The following is a 20,689-nucleotide window of genomic DNA, read 5'->3' as shown; positions in this document are numbered from 1 at the left end:
TAAGGGGGGGAGGCATTACAGCCCGGGAGGAGAAGATGTGCATAAGGGGGGGAGGGAGCGCGCTTCCAGGCACTGCCCGGCACTGGCCGCTTCGGGCGGAGCTGCAGGAACTCCCCCCTCATCCTCGCCGGCCTACCCACGGGGGGATGATACAGGCCACCCCACGGGACTTCCCTGGAGTTAGGATGTCATACACCAACGAGACGCTGACTCCTGACCTGGTCACTTCAGTTTTGAGGCGTGTGCAGGGAGACGGCTTTATCCTAACGAGAGTTTCAGGCGGAGAAACTGAGGCACAGGAAAGGCAGGGTGGGCGTGCGTACGTACAACTAGCCCTCAATTCTGAAGCAGAGTTTGCCTCCTAGCCCCGCCAAAATTTCTCCCTTTCCTCATGGGGACGGGCTCAGGTAGTCCCTCCTCCACAAAGCCTTCCCTGAATTCCCAGGAGCCCAAAGTAACGATATCTCTCTCCTGAGAATTCATACAGCATTCTGTACTAATCGCAGTTCTTTTTGCAGGTCTTATCTCCCCAAAGAACTGCAAACTTCTGAAGGAAAGACCAACTGTGCCTCCTACGTCTCTGTATCCCCGGGGCAGCAGAACACACTGAAAAAATTTGCAGATGTTTTGTTGAGCTGATACCTGGAGAGAAGGTCTTCAAAGAGGAGCAAGGACAGGCGAATGACCTGAAGCCAGCACGGAGCAGGAAATAAGAACGTTGGGAGCTGCACGGAAACTTAGAGGTCATCAAGTCTGACAGCTTTGTGTGTGTATGTGTGGGGGTGTTCATTTATCTTTAAACATTCTTTTTATTTATAACCTTTGTTTTTGCCTTATTTTCCTTTTCAGCTATATCCTTCCTCCAGAGAGCCATCTCTAATAACTTGTCACCAGGATTTTAGAAAGGAGAAAAAAAAGTTCAGTAAATGGAATCCACACATCCACAGGGCTTGGTAGTATATGAAGCATTCTGGAGCCCTAGTCCCCTGCCTCTGCAAAGAAGCATCCTTCTTATGGAAGAGGAGGCTAGAAGCCCAGAGTTGAGCTGGCTTGTTTGGACAGTTAGCTGAGATTGAAACCTATGGCTTCTGACTGCAGATTGGCACTCTACCATAGTGTGACTTGTGGAGAGGCGTTAGCCTAGGGAAACCCACTTCCTATGCTGCTGGTAGACAACTGCTTTTTATGTGTCATTAACTCTTAGTCTCGCTCTGCCTCTTGGGTATACACCCAGCCAGTGAATATCTTTAGGAATGGCTAGTAAAACTGGTAAACATTTGTGTTATTTAAACTTTGCACATAGGCCACTGTGACCAACCATTTCGTATACTCAGCCAGGGCAGAACTGTCCTTGGCTTCTGTCTTGTGTCCTCATCGAGGCCCAGCATAGTTTTTTGTACATAGCTGACACTAGAATCGGTCTCTTACAATTTAAAGTCAATAGGATTTAGTGTGAAGACCTAGTTCAATTCCAGCATTGCCATTCGATACCAGGGCAAATTTGGGCAAGTTCCAATCTTTGAGGGCTTCCCCCCCACCCCCATCTTTAAAATGTAAGGGGTTAAACTAGATGACCTCTAAGGTTCCTTCCATCTCTCCATCTGTGCTGAAAAACCAATAAGGCACGAGTCAAGAGGCTAAACCTGCAGGGCCCTACCAACTTACTTTCCTTATCTGTAAAACAGGGATAACATCTGTCCTGCTTAGCTCCCAGAATTGATATAAGGATCAAATGAAATATGTGGAGTAGGAGGTCACTTTGTGAACTGAAAAGTTTTATACATGTCAATTATTATATATTTGTTGAAAAAAGAGCAAAGGAAAGAAGTAATGTATTGATTAACATATATGAGTATATGCTCTGATGGGAACAGCACTGGACAGGAAGTCAGAAGACCTGTGATCTAGTCTCAGCAGTTAAGATTACAGAATCATAGGGTTTGAAGGTGGAAGCTATCTTCAAGCTCAAGCTCCCTCATTTCACAGATGAGAAAACTAGAAAACATTGAGGTGAAATAACTTCAAGTTCCAACAGATCATAAATAACCAGCCTGGAATTCTAACTCGGGTCTTGTGATTCTAAATACAGTGAGTGCTTTTCCTACTATACGTTCTTTATGACTTTTGAACAAGTGACATAACGTCCCTGAGTCTCAGTTTACTCATTTGTAGAATGAGGTTAATATCTCTCTTTTCCACTTGGCAGTTATTGAGATGATCAAATTTCATTATGGATGTGAAAACAAGTTCTGGAAGAATTTAATAAACTATTAAGCCATATACATATTATTTAGTATAGCTACTATAACTTACAATATAATTAGATATTGATCAGGTACCTATTATATACAAGGCATTGTGCTAGGGATGTACAAAGATGAAATAATAGTCTCTGCCCATAAGGAGCCTATACTTAATTAATTTTGTGTCAGTGAGGTAGATAGCCAGACTTTGAGTTGGGAAGACCTGAGTTCAATTTTGACCTTAGGCATTTATTAGCTTCTGGACAAGTTAACTAATAGCATCTACTTCACAGGTTTATTATGAAGATCAAGTGAAATATTTATAAAGCACTACAAAAATGCTATCTATTTTTATTTAATGTAATAGCTGTCTGTGCTCCCATCTCTGGGGTTCTGAAAAGGCTTATTACATCCTGCAATACCCCTCAGACTTCTTTGTTTCAGCTAACACCCTATTTCACCTTTAAACAGACTTTTCTAGATTCCATCTATTTAAAAAAAGAGACTGGACTTTTCACATTCTGTTATTCTAAGTCAGACCTCCTGGAGCATCCTGGGATGATCTGAGTTCTTAAAGGCCCTTCTCCTCAGCAAAGTTGGAAGAATAGTGGCTGGAGAGTAACAGAAGACTCCCAGGAGGGAAGCAGATCTATGGAGGAGGGAAGGGGAGCGGTGGTCTTCTGGCCCATGAGTTTGTCCGTTCTTGTGATCAGCTTGTCATTTGGGGTCAAACCGTAAAACCCTGGGTGTCAGCTGGACAACACCAGGGATCACTTGCAGTAGTAGGTGGGGGGAGGGTCTAGAGGAAGGGGTTGGGTGTGGGAATAGTAGAATCATCTGGAGGTCACCAGGAACTGTTTCACACGTTGCTCTATTAACTCCTGTACAGCTGGAGAGGCTCGGGTGCAAGCTCTGGACCAGCCCTCCGAAACCAGTGCACCCTGGACTACCTACTGCATTCTGGGACATGTAGTCCTAGAATAGACCGCGATGGAGGAAGGACTTTCGGTCGCGATGCATGATGGGAGCCGAGGCGCTGCGACGGCGACGGCCCCGAAAAGGCGGACTCAAAAAGGCTTTCTGGGATTTGAAGTCCGGGGTTTGTTTCCACTGTCCGGCTGGCGTCCCTGGAGTCCAAGACAGGCGAATCTTGGCGCAGAGCACGACGGGGCTGGTAGTTCTGTGGCATCCGCTAGCTCCAGTTTTTCTCTGGGGCCAGGAAGCCTCCCGGACTTCAGAACCCATAATCCACGCATAGGCGAGCAAGAGGGCAGGCAGGCAAGCGGGGCGGGGCGCGGCCTGGGGGGACTCCTTGGAGCCTCCTCCCCAGCTGAGCCTGGGTCTTAACCTGGGAGTCTGGGGCTCGCCGGGCACTCCGTGGTCGCCGTGATGCAGAAGTATGAGAAGCTGGAAAAGATAGGCGAAGGTAACGAGCTGGAAGACTCTTCTGCAGAGGTTCCCCCCCCCCCCCCCGCCCCCTATTCCCCTGCAAAACCCGAAATTCCTCCCTCATGCTGCAGATGTCCACTCCCCAGGCAGCCAACCCCCACTTCTGCAACCATTGACACCCTCCTGCATGAAGCCCCATCCCCCCTCCTGCAAAAGATACCCCCTTCCAAAGATATTACCCTTCCCGAATCGCCCTCTCCCTCCCCCCAAGACACACACATACCAATAAACACTGATTCCCTCCCGGCCAGGAAAGATCTTATTCTCGATCTCCCCAAATTGTTCCCCAACCACCCCCCTCCATTTGCTTAGAGATATATTTCCTTTCCTTCCTCGACCCACCTCTGTTTAGGACTAGCCTTCATAGTCAATCTCCCACCAGAAAATCTCCAGGCTCATCCCATCCCATCTGTCCTGCCCTCAGAAGTACTGGCCCCTTCACCTCCTTAAAACTTAAATGCCTCCCATTCTTCATCTAGCCTCCCTTCTCCCCTACTTCAGTCTCCCTATACCATAAAGCTGCATTTCCTCTTGCTCCCTAGGCACCTATGGAACAGTGTTCAAGGCCAAAAACCGAGAGACGCATGAAATTGTAGCACTTAAACGGGTTCGGTTGGATGACGATGATGAGGTGGGGCCTGGGATTGTGGGATCAAGACTTGGGGATCAGGGCTTCCCTGGGAATATGGTTAGTGAAGGTCTAGTCTCATTGCTTCCTTCTTTCCATCACCTCCCAGGGGGTACCAAGCTCTGCCCTGAGGGAGATCTGCCTGCTTAAGGAGCTGAAGCATAAGAACATTGTCAGGTTTGTTTGGGAAAGGACATAAAGGAATTGGGGAAAGGGGAGCTATATTAATGGGTCCTTCATTGCTTGTATCAATATCTGTTTGGTTAATAGGGAGGGGCAGGAGAGAGTCAGGTAGGATTTGAGTGTACATACAGATTCATATATTTTTTTAAACCCTTAACTTCCATTTTAGAATCAATAGTTAGTATTGGTTCCAAGGCAGAAGAGTGATAAGGGCTAGGCAGTGGGGGTTAAGTGACTTGCCCAGAGTCACATAGCTAGGAAGTACTGAGACCAGATTAGAACCCAGAACTCCCCATCTCTAGGCCTAACTATCCACTGAGTCAACTAGCTGCCCCCAGAATGATATTTGAAAATGCAGCTGAGGAGTTAAGGTAGAGGAAATTGGGAGGAAAGAGTATAGAGAAAGGAGACTATATCTTGTGACTCTTCACTGGTGATATCAGTACTTGAGTGGGGGAAGCATGGTTTTAGGAATTAAAAGAAACTGGGTTGGGGGATTCAAGTTGGAAATTTAAGTTAGGGAATAGAGGGTTATAATTGGAGTTCTAGGGGTTAGAATTGGGATTCAGATTAGGAGTTGAAACTAAAGATTCATGTAAAAAGTTCATGTTAGGGACTAGAATTAGAGAATTAAGTCTAGACTTCTAGGTCAGCGTAATTCACCTTTCTCCTTTTCTTTCTCTTCCTTACCAACAAGGCTTCATGATGTTTTGCACAGTGACAAGAAACTGACCCTGGTTTTTGAGTTCTGTGACCAAGTAAGGAGAGGGGGCAGCCCAGGGGAGGGGCAGCCCTGATGGGCAAAGACTGAGGCTGAGACAACCCATCTTTCTTCCCCTTCCCCCAGGATCTGAAGAAATATTTTGACAGTTGCAATGGAGACCTGGACCCTGAGATTGTGAAGGTGAGATGGTAATTGAGGAAGCAAGGGTTGAATTTCAGTCCTAAGGAGCATACAGGGAATTTGACCTGATTTGAGTGTGAGAGTCTATCTTCCATCCAATTCAACAAATATATTAGACATCGACTGTGTATAGAGAACCAGCATTTGGCACTAGGGAGCCAAAGATAGAAATCATATAACACAATCTAATTAAGTTGAAACTATTGAGCACCTACTGTGTACTTAGCTTAGCTCAAGGGACGTTGTGTAGGAAATAAAGACAGAGATTTAACACTGTTTTCACAGAGCTTATAGTATTATTATAAAGAAAAAACTCAGACATTAAATAGCTAGAGAATGATTTAAAACAGTATGTGATTGGGGCAGCAAGGTGGCTCAAGGGAAGAGAACCAGGCCTAGAGATGGGAGATCCTGGGTTTAAACCTGGCCTCACACACTTCCTAGCTGTATGACGCTGGACAAATTACTTAACTCCAGTTACCTAGCCCTTACCACAGTATTGCATTGGAATCAATACTGAGTTTTAATTCTAAGACAGAAAGTAAGGGTTTAAAAAAAAAAGAAGACAGTATGTGATTAAGGGCCAGGAAGTGTGTAGGTAAGAGACAACAGGTCAGGATAAAGAGTGTAGATTGGAGTACTCAAGGATGCTTTGTGGAAGAGGTAGGATTTTTACTGGGCCCTGAAGTATAAGTTTGTTTTAGACTGGTGGTGGGGTTGGTAGATGAAGTTGAGGTAGGATCAGAAGCCCAAATGAGAGAGGTACATGTTGCAGGGGAAAGATGGATTGATTCCTCTGACTGGACTTAGAACTGTATAGGAGAACAGTCTAGACTAAGGCTAGATAGGGAGAGTAAAAAGGGATGTCTGATTTTTCCTACTTCTTTCATTCCCTGTAGTCATTCCTTTTCCAACTACTGAAAGGCCTTGGATTCTGCCACAGCCGTAATGTTTTACACCGGGACCTGAAGCCCCAGAACCTTCTAATTAACCGGGTATGATGACAGGGAGAAGGGACTGAGGGTGGAAAGGGGTAGGAGTAGGAAGGGGAGTGCCTTTGGTCTAGGTTTGGGAACTCTGGCTGGGAGGAAGCAGCTTTCCTTGGATCAGTTAGAAGATTTTCTTTATATGGGAGAAAGAATAATATAAAAGGAAAAAACTACCACTGGATTTGAAGTCAGTAGCCCTGAGTTTGAGTCCCAACCCAGATACATGTGTGACCCTGCGCAGATTATTTTTCCTCCATGAGCCTCAGTTTCTTACTCTGTAAAGTAGATAATACTTGTTCCATCTCTCCATGGGTTGTTGTGAGAAACTCACTTTGTAAGCTTTTCCTACTATAGAAATGTAAGTAATTGTCATTGTCATTAGCATCCCTTTCTGATCTTGACTGTGCTAAGTGTTCTTCTCTTTTACTTCCTATCTCTCTACCCTTAGAATGGGGAGCTCAAGCTTGCTGATTTTGGCTTGGCTCGAGCCTTCGGGATCCCTGTTCGATGTTATTCTGCAGAGGTGAGTCTTGGTATTTAGGCCCCTGGAAGGTGGCTGGGGGAGGAAGGAGAAGAACCTAGAGACCTTCTCATTGCCTCACTTTGGTTCCTTGGAACATTATTCCTCTTCTTTCATCTCTATTCCTTTTCCTGATCTTCTCCTAACCCCACTGTCCCGTATTAGAGGGTCATTAGAGGTTGGGGTCCTCTCATCTCCTCCAGGTGGTCACTTTGTGGTACCGCCCACCAGATGTCCTGTTTGGGGCCAAACTATACTCTACTTCCATTGACATGTGGTCAGCCGGATGCATCTTTGCAGGTGATGGAATGGGGAAACCTAGATCTCTCTTGCTCACAGCTATTCTTCCCTATCAGAGTTAACAAGTAGACCCCATTTTCTCAGGAAATAGGAGTTATGGATAAGTTATTGCCAGGGTAGGAGAGGGGGAGGCAGGGATGAAGAGCCTTGGAGTAAGGAGAAGTTGAAGCCTGTTGAGTGGTGGTGGTATAAGACATGGGGTGGAATTCACTGGGAAGATGTTTTAAAGATAGGATGTTCCCAGGTAGTGATCTTTACTTTCTGTCTCCCACAGAACTAGCAAATGCTGGAAGGCCTCTCTTCCCTGGGAATGATGTAGATGACCAGCTGAAGAGGATCTTTAGATATCCTTAGGGTTTTCTTCCCATTTCTACTTCACCTTCAAGCTAAAGAATTTCCCTTCCCAAATACTAGGGCCAAGAGAACCTCTAATTTATAATCCTAGACCCATAGGAAATAGAGTATAGAGATGAACTGGGCTAGGGATGGAGAAGGAGATTTAACTTGGTCCACCGTACAAAGGATTCAGGAATTTGGGGGCAACCAGATGGGAAATTAGAAGGACTAGACACATACATTTGTTTTGCTCTGGTAACCAAGAAATAGTGGTGCAGTGAGAAGAACTTGACTTAATTACATTTATTAACTGGCTATTATGTGCCAAATACCAGGGATAAATGAAAATAGTCCCAGCCCTTAATAGCTTATATTCCACTAGGAGGAAAAAACATCTGCACAGATCAATAAATATAAAAAGTATAAGCAGTAGTTTGAGGGCTGGAGAGACATCAATAACTGGGGAGGGGTGGTGGTGGTAAGAAAAGACCTTATAGAGCAGGAGGCACTTGGGCTGAGTCCTAAGAGGAGCAAAAATTTCCAAGAGGACAGAGGGGAGGATAGAAAGTATTCTACTTTCTATTCTGTGCCTATTCTACAGGGGCAGTCACCTATGGAAACATGTGGAGGCAGGAGATGGTGAACATATACACAAGGTGATTAGTATGGCTAGAATGTAGTGTGTGTGAGGAAGATTAATTGTAGTCATTTGGGAAAAACAGATTGAAGTCCGGCCATGAAAAGCATTCAATGTGAAGGAGAAATTGTATTTTATTCTAGAAGCTACAGGGAACTTCCTACTGAAGCCTTTTGAGTGAGAGAAGGAGATGATCAGAATCTTTTAAGAATATCCATTTGGCAGCTTTGTGGGGGATGGAGTGGAGGTGGAGGGACTGGAGGCAGTGAAGCTAATGATGGGGCCAGGAGTCTAAGCAAGAGATGATGAGGCCTTGGGTCAGGCAGGGGAAATAAAGGAGCATGCCTAGAAAGATAGGGATGAAGAGGACTCAATGAGTGACCATATTTGGGGAAAAGAAGCAGAAAGATGTAAGGAGGACTAGCTTCAGTCACTGGCCTGAGTGACTAGGGTGGTAGTTTCCTCAGCAATAAGAGAGATTGGGATTGGGGTCAGGAGTTTGATTTCAGCTCCTACTTGGCCATTTTTGCCTCTCTGCCATTGGTTTTCTCATTGATAAAGGGAGGGTTTGTATGGTTTGCTGTGCAAAGGGTTCTGTATTTGGAGACAAAAGACCCTGCTCTGCTGCTTGCTGTTTCCTTGGGTAAGTGATTGCACCTGCCTGGAATTCAATGTCATCATGTGTAAAATGAAGGAGTTTATTAAGATCTGGATCAGTGGTTCCCAATGTTATTAGATTTTTAAAACAATTATTTTTTAAGCCCTTTTCTGCCTTAGTAACAACTCTTAAGACAGAAAGGCAAGCAAGGGCTAGGCAGACAGGGTTAAATGACCGGCCCAGGGGCACATAGCTAGGAAGTATCTGAGGCCGGACTTGAACCCAGATCCTCCTGACTAGGCCCAGCACTTTATCCACTGTGCTGCCTAGCTTCCCCCACTTACTCCTTTTTGTTCACATATATGTGGTGGAGTAATAGAATAGTAGAGGTTGGAGAAAGGATGCCAGATCTCAGACTTACTAGCCCTCCCTCCATTCTCGTCAGCCTAAGTAACCCTTAACCCTACTCTTCACATTGCTGGGGACCCCAACTGAGGAACAGTGGCCTGCTATGACTAAGCTTCCTGATTATAAGGTAGGTGTGGGTTCAGAGAAAGACTTAGAGCTTTGAAGGACCATTTGTGATATGAGCTCCAGGCCTCCTGTAGCCATCCCTCCATTTTTCTGATTCCCATGGCTCTACTTTTGTACCCCATGTGTCTCCTACTTCTTTTCCCCAGTCCATCCATTTTTCATGTCTTAATTCTAATTCCCTCCCATCACACCCCTCCAGTTCCCATGACTGTTTCCCAGGCCATATATCTAAGATCCTGTTTCCCTCTTCTAGCCTTACCCTATGTATCCAGCAACAACATCACTTGTCAATGTTGTGCCCAAGCTCAATGCCACAGGGAGGGACCTATTGCAGGTAAATGGCCCAGAGAGAGAAGATGCTTGGGGGCAGGGAGGTCAGAGCACTTAGGCTGATCTTGGTTGGAGGTAACAGAAGGTTTGGGGGAGTGCATGTACTCCTTAGTATTTGGGGGAGGGGATGGTTGGGAGCTACAAAGCTCAGGGAGCTTTGGGAGTTGGGAGAAGGGAAAGGTTGATTCCTAGAGGATCTAGAGACGGGGTCCTCATCCTATCTAGCCCCATCCCAATTTTTCCCTCTCCCTCAGAACCTGCTCAAGTGTAACCCAGTTCAGCGCATCTCAGCGGAAGAAGCTTTGCAGCATCCCTACTTCTCTGACTTCTGTCCTCCCTAGTCAGGGGTCTCCTTTTCCCTTTCCTTGACCAGAGAACCAAGCTCACTACCCTCAACCCCTCCTCTAGGCCTCCCGATTGGGAGCTGCTCAATGCACTCTCACCTTGCTGGCCCACCTTGTTCCCTACCTACCCAGGGACCTCAAGTTTTGAGGCAGGAGAAACAGACCCTGGAAGCAAAGGGGTTTGAGGCTCCTTTGTCCTCTCCTCTCCCCTGGCCTTCCCCAGTCTCCCCCACCCCATCGGAAAAAGGGTAGGGGTGGGGATGGTGCTATGCACTTAAGCTCTGCTATTTGGGCCAGATATTTGGGGTCAGCCTTGGTGGGGTATGGGGCGTGAAGGATGGATGCCAGCCGGAGCCCCTGTCCCCCCATTTCCTGTGCTCCTCCTCCTTGTGTATGGACTTTATTTAATTTCATAAATTGGCTTTCCCACAATCTAGGCTTATGTCATGAGGGAAGGAGTATGTGTCTTTCTGTTGTAAGCATGGATATCAGGTGGCATGAAGATTGTGTGACCTCCGCCCCCACTTTACTGACATCACCAGTCATCTGTCTTCACCCACTCACTCTCCCATCCCTGCTTTTCTAGCCCAGGTGTCCAGTTCCTCCTAGGGCCCAGTGAAACCTGTCCTTCAGAAGAGGGATTAGCCTGGGTCTGCTCTGACCACCAGAGGGCAGAAGTCAGAGCACTGGGTGGAAATTGGAGACTAGTTTTGGGTCATCACGAGGAAGAACTTTCCTAACCAATTGGAACTAGCCAGAAATGGGATGGGCTGCCTGGGGAGGTTAGAGTGTCCACATCCTCCTTGGAGGTTTTCAGGCTGGTGAGTGGTTGTGCTGGGGGTGTTCCACAGAAGATTCCTCCTGTTCAAGTGCTTGTTGGCCCAGTGGGTTCCCGAGGTCCCTTCAACTCTGACTCTGAGGCTTCTATGGAACCTGACCTGAGGATGAACCTTAATGCTTGGCTTCTGCCTGAAGGCTGGGAGATGTACACAGTCATCCTGAGCTAGTACTTGTTGGGAGTAGGGTGAGTTTAGGACTGGAAAACAAGAGTTCTCATTTATTAATAAATAGTATGGCTTTGGCTGCATTCTACCCTGACCTCTCCCATTCGCTCCACATCATGGCTCAAAGTGGGAGAGCCCTGAGATAAAAATGTCAGACATATGCCCTCTGCTCCCAACTGCTACTCCCCAACACTGCCAGGGGGAAGCCCTAGAGTCCTCTGACAGACTGGTAGGAGTCTGTGGCCAAGTTGAAGTAGGAATATGGAAGGTGGGGTCTAACTTTCTAGATTTCTCATTGGTATCATCTCTTTTGCACTTTTCCCAGAGTATTTGTGCCAGAGAGGCCAGCTATGAGCCCAGTGTGTTTCATTGAAGTCTGGAGGTGATTTGGGAAGAAGATGGATTATTTTTCTATTTTCAAAAGACAATGCAAGTCCTGTCTAATTCAGAGGGTGCTTAGTACTAAATATTAAAAACAGAGTCAAGCCCTCCGAGACAGGATAATAGGTCATCTTCTTAAGTGGCAGAACTAAGATTGGAACCCATACCTCCAGAGCCATTGTCCAGTCTCTTCCTGCCCTCCAGTCAGTCAATAAAGGTTTATTAAGCACCTACTATGTGCCAGGCACTGTGCTAAAGAATGGAGATACAAAGTGACAAAAGACAGTCCCTGCCCTCAAGGATATACTCCAAACTCTTTGTTTCTAAATACATTGCAGCTCCACTGTACTGCCTTCTATCTTCCTTTTCACTTACCCCATATTTCTGTAACTCTGGACCTGACTGAAAATGGAGATAGCTTGTTGCTTTTTCTCCCATCTTTGAGTGGAGAGGTGAGGTAGAAGAACCATGCTCCAGACCATTCTTTCCTAAGACTCCCAACAATCTCATCTCCACCTCCCCTGTCTAGAACGTTACTCCTAGCAACCTTAGCTTTGGGTCCCAGCTACCCTGGCCAAGTCACTTAACCTTTTCATGCCTTAGGGTATAAACAATGAAGCCAATGTTTTATTTATTTATTTTAAGCCTTTCCCTTCCCTCTTGGAATCAATACTGTGTATTGGTTCTAAAACAGAAGAGTGGTAAAGGCTAGGCAATGGGGTTTAAGTGACTTGCCCAGGGTCACACAGCTAGGAAGTTTCTGAGGCCAGATTTGAACCTCGGACCTCCTGTCTCTAGGCCTGGCTTTCAATCCACTGAGCCCCAAGACTTTATGTTTTAGAGAGGGCTCTGACCTTCATTGGTAGAGGGAAATCTTATCCCTATCCCTTTTAGATTTCCTCTCACATCTCCCAGGGCCATCCATCTACCATGATACCCTTTCCCAATAACATCCTAGATTTTTTTAGGCACCATGTCCTCAATGTCAAAACTTTCCTCGTTTTGATCAACCCCTATAAAACTGAAAAAGTGGAATAGTTTGGCAGAAAGAGAAATAGATGACAAGTCTCAACTCTGATGCCTTTCACCTATGTAATTGTGGACAATTTGCCTTAATTTTTCAGGGTCTCAGTTTCCTCATTTATAAAATGGGGATAATAGTACTTGCACTTGTGCAGAAAGCACCTTGTATGATCTTGAGGGTAACAGAAATATGTATAAAGTGCTATAGAAATGTACATGTGGGCAAGATATATCAAGACACCATGAAATCCCTCCCATCAATTCTAACATACAGAAGCCCCCTCCCCACCCTTTTGCCACTGGATAATGAGATAGGCTGCTTGTTTTCTAGCATCGAGAGGATAAGGCCCTGCTTCCCATGCCCATCCCCATCATCTTGACTCAAATCATCATAGGATGTAAGAGACTTCTGCTAGGGAGCTTGTAAGGTATCGAACCTAGAACTTACAGTGACAAGTTTTAGTGAAAGAAGTGACAACTTACGATGAGTTTCTGCCAGCAGCTAGGTCTAGGGCTGGTGATAATCTCCGACTTCCAGGTCAGAGGGAAAAAGTAAGCAGGGAGAGGATATGTGCCACTTAGCAAGAAATGAGAGGAAGGTGCAGCATCTCTCACATCCAACCACTTCTTGGGATTACCAAAATGGTAGCCTGCAGCACTCAAAGTTCTCTTCCCTCCTTCCCTTTGTAATAAGTGTAATGTATTACCCTATCCTGGGTTGGGAGTTGGGGGTGGAAAGGAAGAGGATTCACCATTTTTAACAGAGCACTCAGCCGAAAGTAATTAAGCTATGATGGTAGAATTTCAGGCAATGCAACAGGACACTAAGATGTTTTTGAACAGAAAGGCCTTCAAGCCTTCATCCTTGAAATTTGGTATTCTCATATGTAAGGCCTGTCCAAGCCAGTTTCCCATGTCATCCGTAGTGAAACAGTCACTGTCATCTCAAACAACCACTTTGGTCTCATGCCAGTCTGGAGCTTTATTTGGAGAGGGCTAGCAGGGTAGGTACATGCAGGGAATGGAGCCCCAAGGGGGCAACAGATTGGACCTGACTCTAGAGTCGAGTGACCAGGTAGCAGGTCCGGTGTGAAGTAGAAACCGTCCTGGTGACAGCACAAGGTGGAGTGGGAGGCCTAGGAGGGGGTAGGATAATACATCTGGAGGTCAGTTAGGACCAGATGAAGCTTGACATATGTAAACATCCCCCCCCCACCCCAACTCAGGCTTGCTTCTTTGACTTCCCCTTGCTCACATACTTCCTTGGAATGGAAGGAGAGGCACCAGTCAGAGTCCCCTTGTCTTGATCAGGGGTTCAGGAGGGTGGGATGGGGTGATCTCTCATTACCTGGGGATAGAGTTGAGGTGGGGTCCTGGGCTTCGGTAGATGTCAAGTCCTTGTTGGAGCTATCGTGTGGGATATAGGAAGATATGAACAGGAATGGTAGCCAGATATTGGGGGGGGGGACCTTTTCATTCTACTGTTGAGGAAACAGCTCTGGAGTAATGAAATGTCTCCACCCAAGTCATAAAGCTAGTAAGTGCCAGAGACAAGACTTGCACAGGTTCCTGGTTTCCAGGCTGGAGAATTTTTACATTTCACCTCTAACCCCCCACTTCCAGAACTGCCCCTGCCTGATGTCAGTCACTGAATAGCCAGCCTTCAGGTCCAATTCTTTGTTTTTATGCAACCCAGTTCTCCTAAATTCAGACTTGCAGATGACTCAAGGATTTTTCTCCTGTTTTTGACTGGAGAAATTTGAAAGATGAGGAACTCTATTCAGGAGACTGGAAAAAGGGCAGCTTAACAAGACCAAATGTGTATATGTTTGTATGAAGATTGATTTATACCCAGGTGAAAAAAACACCAGACTTGGGGCTATAAGGGCTAGTTTCAATTCTTGAATGTGATACTAATTAACTTCTACCATGGGAAAGTTAAGAGCCTCAGTTTCCTCATAAAGTTTTGGCAATAATATTTGTTCTCCCTGCCTCATGGATTTATTATGAGAAAATTCCTCTAAAAACTCAAATCTAGAATAATGTATTATTAGTGGTATTACCAGGCTGTCCCTGGGCCTCTTCTGTGACCTCCTATTTTGGAAGTAGCCAAGAACCCTGTCTTGGAAAACCTGGGAAGAGAGAAATGCCATGGAATATCCTGGTCTTATCTACTCCTTGGCCCAGTATTCTGCCAGATCTCTAGAACCCATCCATCCCAGTTCCTCCCCAAGCATATATTGGGCTCCCAATCCACCTCAAAGAGAAAGTCCAGGATCTCCAGAATGGTCAGCAGACTGGCACCAATAAAGAGTCCCATTTGGCCTCCGATATCACCTGGGAGGGAAGAGACACCAGTAAAGCCATTCTGCCCTCATCTCTCTGCTTTTCAGCCAGCACCAGTCTCATCTTGACCCAGTGAGACTCATTTAACTCAACCCTTTCCCCAGATCCTATCCATTTTCAATACCCTTACCATCTGTCTGAAGTCTAGATTCTGTTCCCAAATCCCAAATCCCATCCCTCACCCAACAGATCGGCCACTTCATAGGCTTTCTGCTGTTCCACGGACTCGTAATTCAGGGCCTCGAAGAAGATGTCTAGCACCAGAACATTATCCCTGCAGGAAGAAGTGACCAACTGGGTGACGCCTAGATCCTTTTGTCCTTGGTCAAAAGCGAAGACTGCTCCTTCTTTGCATGCAATCCCAAGCATCCAGAGACGAATGAGCCAACGGGTTAGCCCAGGAAGTGTGTAGGGAGTGTGTGTGGGAGTTATGGGTGGGTGGATGTGGCTGTGTTTGAGCCCACTGCTAGAAGGAAGAGTTGTCCAAGTCTCTCCCCTCCCCCATCCCGGGACGAAACCCCTGTGTTTTGGATATTCATCCCCAGGTGTGTAGGTGTGCCCGTGATGGAGGAGTTGCTCCGAGTGTGTGGAGGTACATGCGTGCGTCTTAGGTTGTTTTTCGCCGCTCCCCACACCTTATTCCTCAACTTTCAGGGCAGCAGTTTCTCGGTGTGTGTTGGGAGAGTCTCCCCGCGTGTCTGAATGTGTGCGCGTGGGAGAGAGGGCTTCCATGTATGGTCTGTTCCATGGTTTGTCCCCCCTCCCCGCCCCTTTCCGGGATGTTTACTTGTCTAGGCGGTGGGGTGGGAGGTGTTGCGGCGGAGGAGGGTAGTGTTGTAGGAGTTCCTTCTGCTGCGTAAACGCTGGGAGATCCGCCTTGTGTGTAGGGGTGGTTGCGGGGAGCGGTCCCCAAGTGCACCTGCGAGTCTTTATTTTGGGGGCGGGAAGTGACTCACGCTATGTACTGCTCGCTGCGGTTGTATTTCCTGGCCAGGTAGCTGGCCGAAGCACGACTGGGAATTCGGACCATGGAGAGCTCCTTGGCATAGCGCGTGCTGTCGCAGGCGTTGGGGCAGGAGCAGCCAATGTCCTTCCGCACCATGCTGCCTAAGGGGGAGAGGCCACAGGAATGCAGGGGTCTGGGGCGAGGGTGAGGTGTGTCGTGGCGCTCAGCGCTCAGCGGAGGCACGAAAGGAAGCGGGAGGTCCCAGGAGACGGGGAAGCCACAGGGTGGGTGGGGAGAGGTCGGAGGTTCCATTTGGAGAAGTGTTTTGGGCACTGTAATTCTCCAATATCCCTCAGCGGTGCTAATTGGTCGGGGACTCCTTACCGAGGGCAGGTCTGGCACAGTCCTTGTACTGTTGGGGGCTGCACACGGGGGCACTGCCTGTGGGGAGAGTGCGGTGTTATGACTGTCAGATTCCAGCTCTCCTCAGAGTCCTCTAGTCTTTCCCCGGTTTTCTCTGCTTCATGAGGGCACAGGGACTCTCCCTAATCCCCAAACTGTCCCCTGAGCCCATCTTGATTCTGACCTCCAGTCCCCCAACTCTTGGCATGACCCTTACCGGGCATGTACACCATGCGGCAGCCACACTTCCGAGACAAGTATTTAGTCTCACAGACCTGGTGACAGCCTGCGAGGCTGTAGACTGGTTTAAGGCTGGGGCTGGGATTAGACGGGTTTAGAAGATCTGGAGGATCCATGAGGAAGTCGGGGTCCAAGGACACAGAGCTACAGTCCCCCCAGGGCTGTGGTAGGAAAGACAGCTATAGCAGAAGAAGAGTTAAGGAAGAGCTGGGAAAGAAATGGAACTAGAGGTGTGTGTGTGTGTGTGTGTGTGTGTGTGTGTGTGTGTGTGTGTGTGTGTGTGTGTGTGAGTGAGAGAGAGAGAGAGAGAGAGAGAGAGATGGGAAAGAGGGAACATGACCTCTGTCCTAGGGAAATGGTTAGGCCATCCCTTGAATATCTGGATGGGGTCAGAACTGAGAAATAAGAAGGAATTCATGTAGAGTATCTGAGGGAAAGGAAAGATTTTTGAGTCAGTGAAGTTGGGAACTGGGATATCTGGAGGAGTAGGTCTGAGGTGCTGGAGACCAAAGGCTTGGAGGAGGCAGGGTACTGAGGTCAGGGTAGAGGATACTTGCTGCTTTTGGCAGGACACAAAGGTTTGGTATCCTGGGGCAACCCCAAAGCCGAGCTGTTCAATGGTGGGTGGCTCATCTTGGCTATGAATCTGCACTCGAAACCCTGCTTCATATGGAGTTTCATCTGGAGTGGGGAGAGTAAAGGGGGGAATAAAAGCTCTTCTTTCCTATGAGACCTTAGCCCCATTATGGACCACCATTGGGAATCCTTTGCATTCCTCCTAAGGACACTTCTGCTCTAAGGATAAGAAGAGCTCTAGCTCTAGTCCCTGTGGTCTAGTATGCATCCCTCAACCCCCTACCCACCAGATAGTGATTTTTGCTGGTGTCCTATGCTCTTCAAATGTCCCTATCACTATTTTTTTAAATCCTTGCCTTCCATATTAGAATCAATTGGTCCTAAATCAGGAAACAGTGAGGGCTAAACCACAGTGGAGTTAAGAGAATTGCCTGGGGTCACACAACTAGGAAAGTGCCTGAGGTCACATTGGAACCCAGGACCTCCCATCTTTAAGCCTAACTTTCAATCCACTAAGTCACGTAGATGCCCCTTCCCCATTACTATTATAAAGACATGGCATAAGAATTGCCATTTAGGGTCAGCCTCACACTACCCATCTTTTACAACCCAAGATACTACTGAGTCTCTTACTCCCCCACAAACTCACCTTCCCATCAACCAACATTTTGCTTTGTTGACAGGGTCATCAAGGATGAAATTTGGAGGTTGGTATGCCTGAGACCTCTGATTTCAATCTCACAGGATAGGAATAAGCCTGACAACTTGCATCTATCCTTTTTCCAGATCCTTAGGCCACTATTCTCCATTCTTTTTCCTTCTCCTTTATCGTGCCTTGTCCCATACTTTTATGCCTCGCCTCCCATATCTGGTTGTTCTCTCTCCCTTATTACTGATGCATCATCCCCAATTCTCTCCCACCAAGTCCATCTCCCAGTCTTTTCTGAGAGCTTCTATACGGGTCCGCCTTCTCTCTTGGCCTCTGTGCCACATACCTCTGTCCTTCCACAGGGGCAGGTATTCATCCTGCTGCACTGTCAACATTATCTCCAGCCCATTGCCAGCACCTCCTTTAAGAGTTGTGAGAACCTCAGCTCCATCAGCTCCCGAGTTAAAGGTGAAACACCGACCCAATCTGGTAAAGACCTGGGGAGAAAGGAAAGACAAAGATGGCAAGAATGGGGGAGGGACCAGAGTGATATTGGGGAATGAGAAAAGCCTAGAGGTAGCCCAGCTTCTGGATCACTCTCTCTCTCTCTCTCTCTCTCTCTCTCTGTCTGTCTGTCTCTCTGTCTCTGTCTCTGTCTGTCTGTCTGTCTGTCTGTCTGTCTGTCTGTCTCTCCAATGTATACCCCAGTTATGTTACTCTCCTAGCCCTATAGATGGAGAAGATGCCATCTGACCTTTGGATGCTCACCATCATCCCCCATCCCAGAGAAGACTGGGCCAGGTCCACCAGGGATCTTGTCTCCCTAAACAATAATATCTATATAGCACAGTTCACAACTTGGAGCCTCATTTGACTTCTTTGAGCCATTATAAAATGAAGAAAATAATACTTGAACATGCACCACCTTCTCTGTTGTTATAAGCAGAGGACTCTATCATTGTGAATTTGTATTATCAATATAATTAATGTGGAGGTAGGAGGCAAGTGAGCCCAAGCGAGAAGTGGCTTAACAGCCTCTAGGATCCCTCTATTGGGGTGGTGGTGGAAGCTTGGAAGTACAGTGGTTAGAGCACCAACCCCCCCCCCCCCCCCCCCTGCTCTCTGAGAAACTCTTGCAACCAGGTCTGTCTTTGGAGATCACTTCCTACCCTGTGATCTCCCCCCCCCCACTTTTCCATGCTTCCTTTCTCTTACCCCTAGGGATCCCGTGCTCTCAGGCTTGGGTAGACTATGATAATAGGGGCAGGCATGGGGAGAAGTGGGTGGGAACAGAGCTGCTCAAACACTCATTTTCATTATAGGATTAGAGGTTTCATGCAATGAAGTCCAGCATGGTGTCTTGCAAGGCATAGACATTTACTAGCTTAATACACTTGTGATTTTAGGAAAGTCGTCTAACTCTTCTGAGACTTAGTTTCCTCCTCTGTAAAAACGGTGACAGTACCCCAGTACAGAGTCCTAATGAACTTTAAAATGTTACACACGTGTGAATTGTTGTTATTATTTCTATAGTTGAAACTTCTATTTGAGCTGAGCCCTCCCAGGGATGGGTGCACGGTAAGAGCACTCTCCGCCCCGCCCCCAAAGAGGGTGGTGGGTCACGGGAAGGAAGAATGCCAAGATTTCGATCATGAGTATGTCTTTTGCCTGTTACTTCAGCTGTCGTGCAGGCAGTAGAGAAGCTACTGGGGAGGAGGGACATCTTCCCAGTGTTCTTCCAAATGATGCCATCTCCATGACCAGCTAACCCACAGAGTAGGAATGTGAGGCAGCCGTGCGGCTCAGAGCCGTGGGGAGGGGGAGGACGGATTTTCAGGGCGTTGAGTGGGAACCAAGGTTGGGGCGAGGTGTGATTCAGAATAGGCGATGATGGGGGATTGAGGTCTGGTGGAGCTACAATTACAGTTGGGAAGAAAGGGGAGGCGACTGTCTACAAGTTGGGCAGAGAGTGTCGGAGAAACCCTGGGGGAAGCTTTGTCTGCCTATCCCTAACGCCTCAGCCTCGGGAAGCGCCGATGGGGGCAGATCCGCATCAGGATGCAAATACTCTGGAGACCGTCCATACTTCTCTCCTTCCACCCTCCAACAGGACGTTCCAGGGGAAGGCGAGCTCCCCCAGGGCTTGAGTAAGGCTCCTGGAGAGCCAAGATAGGGATGCCACAAGAGCTAGGCGAGGGGCCCCTTGGGGGAGCGGAGAGGAAGGTGGGGGATGGGGCCTGGGCTCCTCAGGGCGGCTGCGCGGCTCCCGGGCCGGTTTCAGGTGTTTCCCTGACCTGAAAGGGATCTGCAAAAAGAAAAGCAGGGGCGCTGCTCACCGTGGTGAAGTTGTCCGGGCCACAGTGCTGTCCTCGGTAGCTACAGTCCAGCAACATGTCATGAATGGCGTGGCCGGCCCGATCATAGAGTTCGGCCAGGTCATAAGTAGCGCTGGGCATGAAGCCGGGGGGAGCGGGGGGATGGCCCAGGGCCCTCAGGTAGCCCGCGTGATCTCGAGGCTCGAGGCCCAGCAGGGCAGGGCCGGCCCAGTGCAGGTCATTGGGCGTGATCCGGGAGCGTCGAAGCGGGTTGAGGTTGCACAGGGTGACGGCAGGGAATTGAAGGTTGGGGCTCTCGCGCTCATCCAGCACGGTCACATGTTGGAATTGCCCGTAGTACTGAATCCGGTCCGCCACTTGGTAGAGGAAGATGGACAGAGAGAGCAGCACCGCCCCCGCCCAGAGCCCCCTGCGCAGGGTCAGGCCGCCCGGCCCAAAGACGTGGCCCAGCCCGTGCAAGGTGCAGTTGCTGGCAAACACACAGATGTCGGCGGCTTGTCGCCTTCTCTCCATGTCCTCCTCGTGTGGGCCCGGGAGGGGCTTCATGGTTGGGTCCGGGATGAGGCACCAAAGCGGGGGAGAACTCTGAGAGGGAGCAGAGGAATGCCCAAGAAATCTTGGTCAAGGTGGAGGGGAGGGGAGAAGGCTGAGAAGTACCAGAGGGAGGGGAGTCCGGAGGGAAGGAGGCAAAGGAGGGAGCCAGAGGCTCTGTGGAGGCCAGCTGGGGGCTGGCTGGGGCTCCTGGAGTAGGACTACTGGCTGGCTATCCCCGCCGGCCGATGCTGAGGCTG

The 20,689-nt window shown here is 48.1% G+C and overlaps 2 protein-coding genes across 3 annotated transcripts; one reads left to right on the top strand and one right to left on the bottom strand.

Moving 5' to 3' along the window:
- Nucleotides 1-46: 46 nt before the first annotated feature.
- On the top strand, nucleotides 47-14,381 carry CDK5 (cyclin dependent kinase 5). 2 transcript variants are annotated; one of them, XM_056799925.1, is made up of 14 exons: nucleotides 47-319; nucleotides 519-770; nucleotides 3,133-3,669; nucleotides 4,235-4,323; nucleotides 4,430-4,497; nucleotides 5,201-5,261; nucleotides 5,351-5,407; nucleotides 6,307-6,402; nucleotides 6,845-6,919; nucleotides 7,120-7,216; nucleotides 7,491-7,562; nucleotides 9,264-9,322; nucleotides 9,575-9,655; nucleotides 11,325-14,381. In XM_056799925.1, exons 3-14 carry the CDS (start codon nucleotides 3,633-3,635, stop codon nucleotides 11,370-11,372), a joined length of 840 nt encoding a protein of 279 aa, XP_056655903.1. In that variant the 5' UTR covers nucleotides 47-319; nucleotides 519-770; nucleotides 3,133-3,632; the 3' UTR covers nucleotides 11,373-14,381. The 2 variants fall into 2 exon arrangements, with proteins under 2 accessions (XP_056655903.1, XP_056655902.1); XM_056799924.1 differs by lacking the exon at nucleotides 11,325-14,381 and adding an exon at nucleotides 9,906-10,427 and having other exon boundaries at nucleotides 53-319.
- Nucleotides 13,361-20,689, bottom strand: ASIC3 (acid sensing ion channel subunit 3). Its single transcript, XM_056799920.1, has 11 exons — nucleotides 19,899-20,689; nucleotides 17,909-18,059; nucleotides 16,891-17,018; nucleotides 16,315-16,516; nucleotides 16,080-16,136; nucleotides 15,706-15,856; nucleotides 14,932-15,023; nucleotides 14,661-14,740; nucleotides 14,467-14,535; nucleotides 13,752-13,810; nucleotides 13,361-13,539 (listed from the first exon to the last, which is right to left on the bottom strand). The coding sequence occupies exons 1-11, from the start codon at nucleotides 20,442-20,444 to the stop codon at nucleotides 13,461-13,463; spliced, it is 1,614 nt and encodes a 537-aa protein (XP_056655898.1). The 5' UTR covers nucleotides 20,445-20,689; the 3' UTR covers nucleotides 13,361-13,460.

The sequence above is a fragment of the Monodelphis domestica genome, chromosome 5 (genome assembly GCF_027887165.1).
Source record: "Monodelphis domestica isolate mMonDom1 chromosome 5, mMonDom1.pri, whole genome shotgun sequence".
Classification (NCBI taxonomy): Eukaryota; Metazoa; Chordata; class Mammalia; order Didelphimorphia; family Didelphidae; genus Monodelphis; species Monodelphis domestica.
The sequence above is the reverse complement of the archived record's forward strand: the minus strand, read 5'-3'. Positions and strand labels throughout refer to the sequence as shown.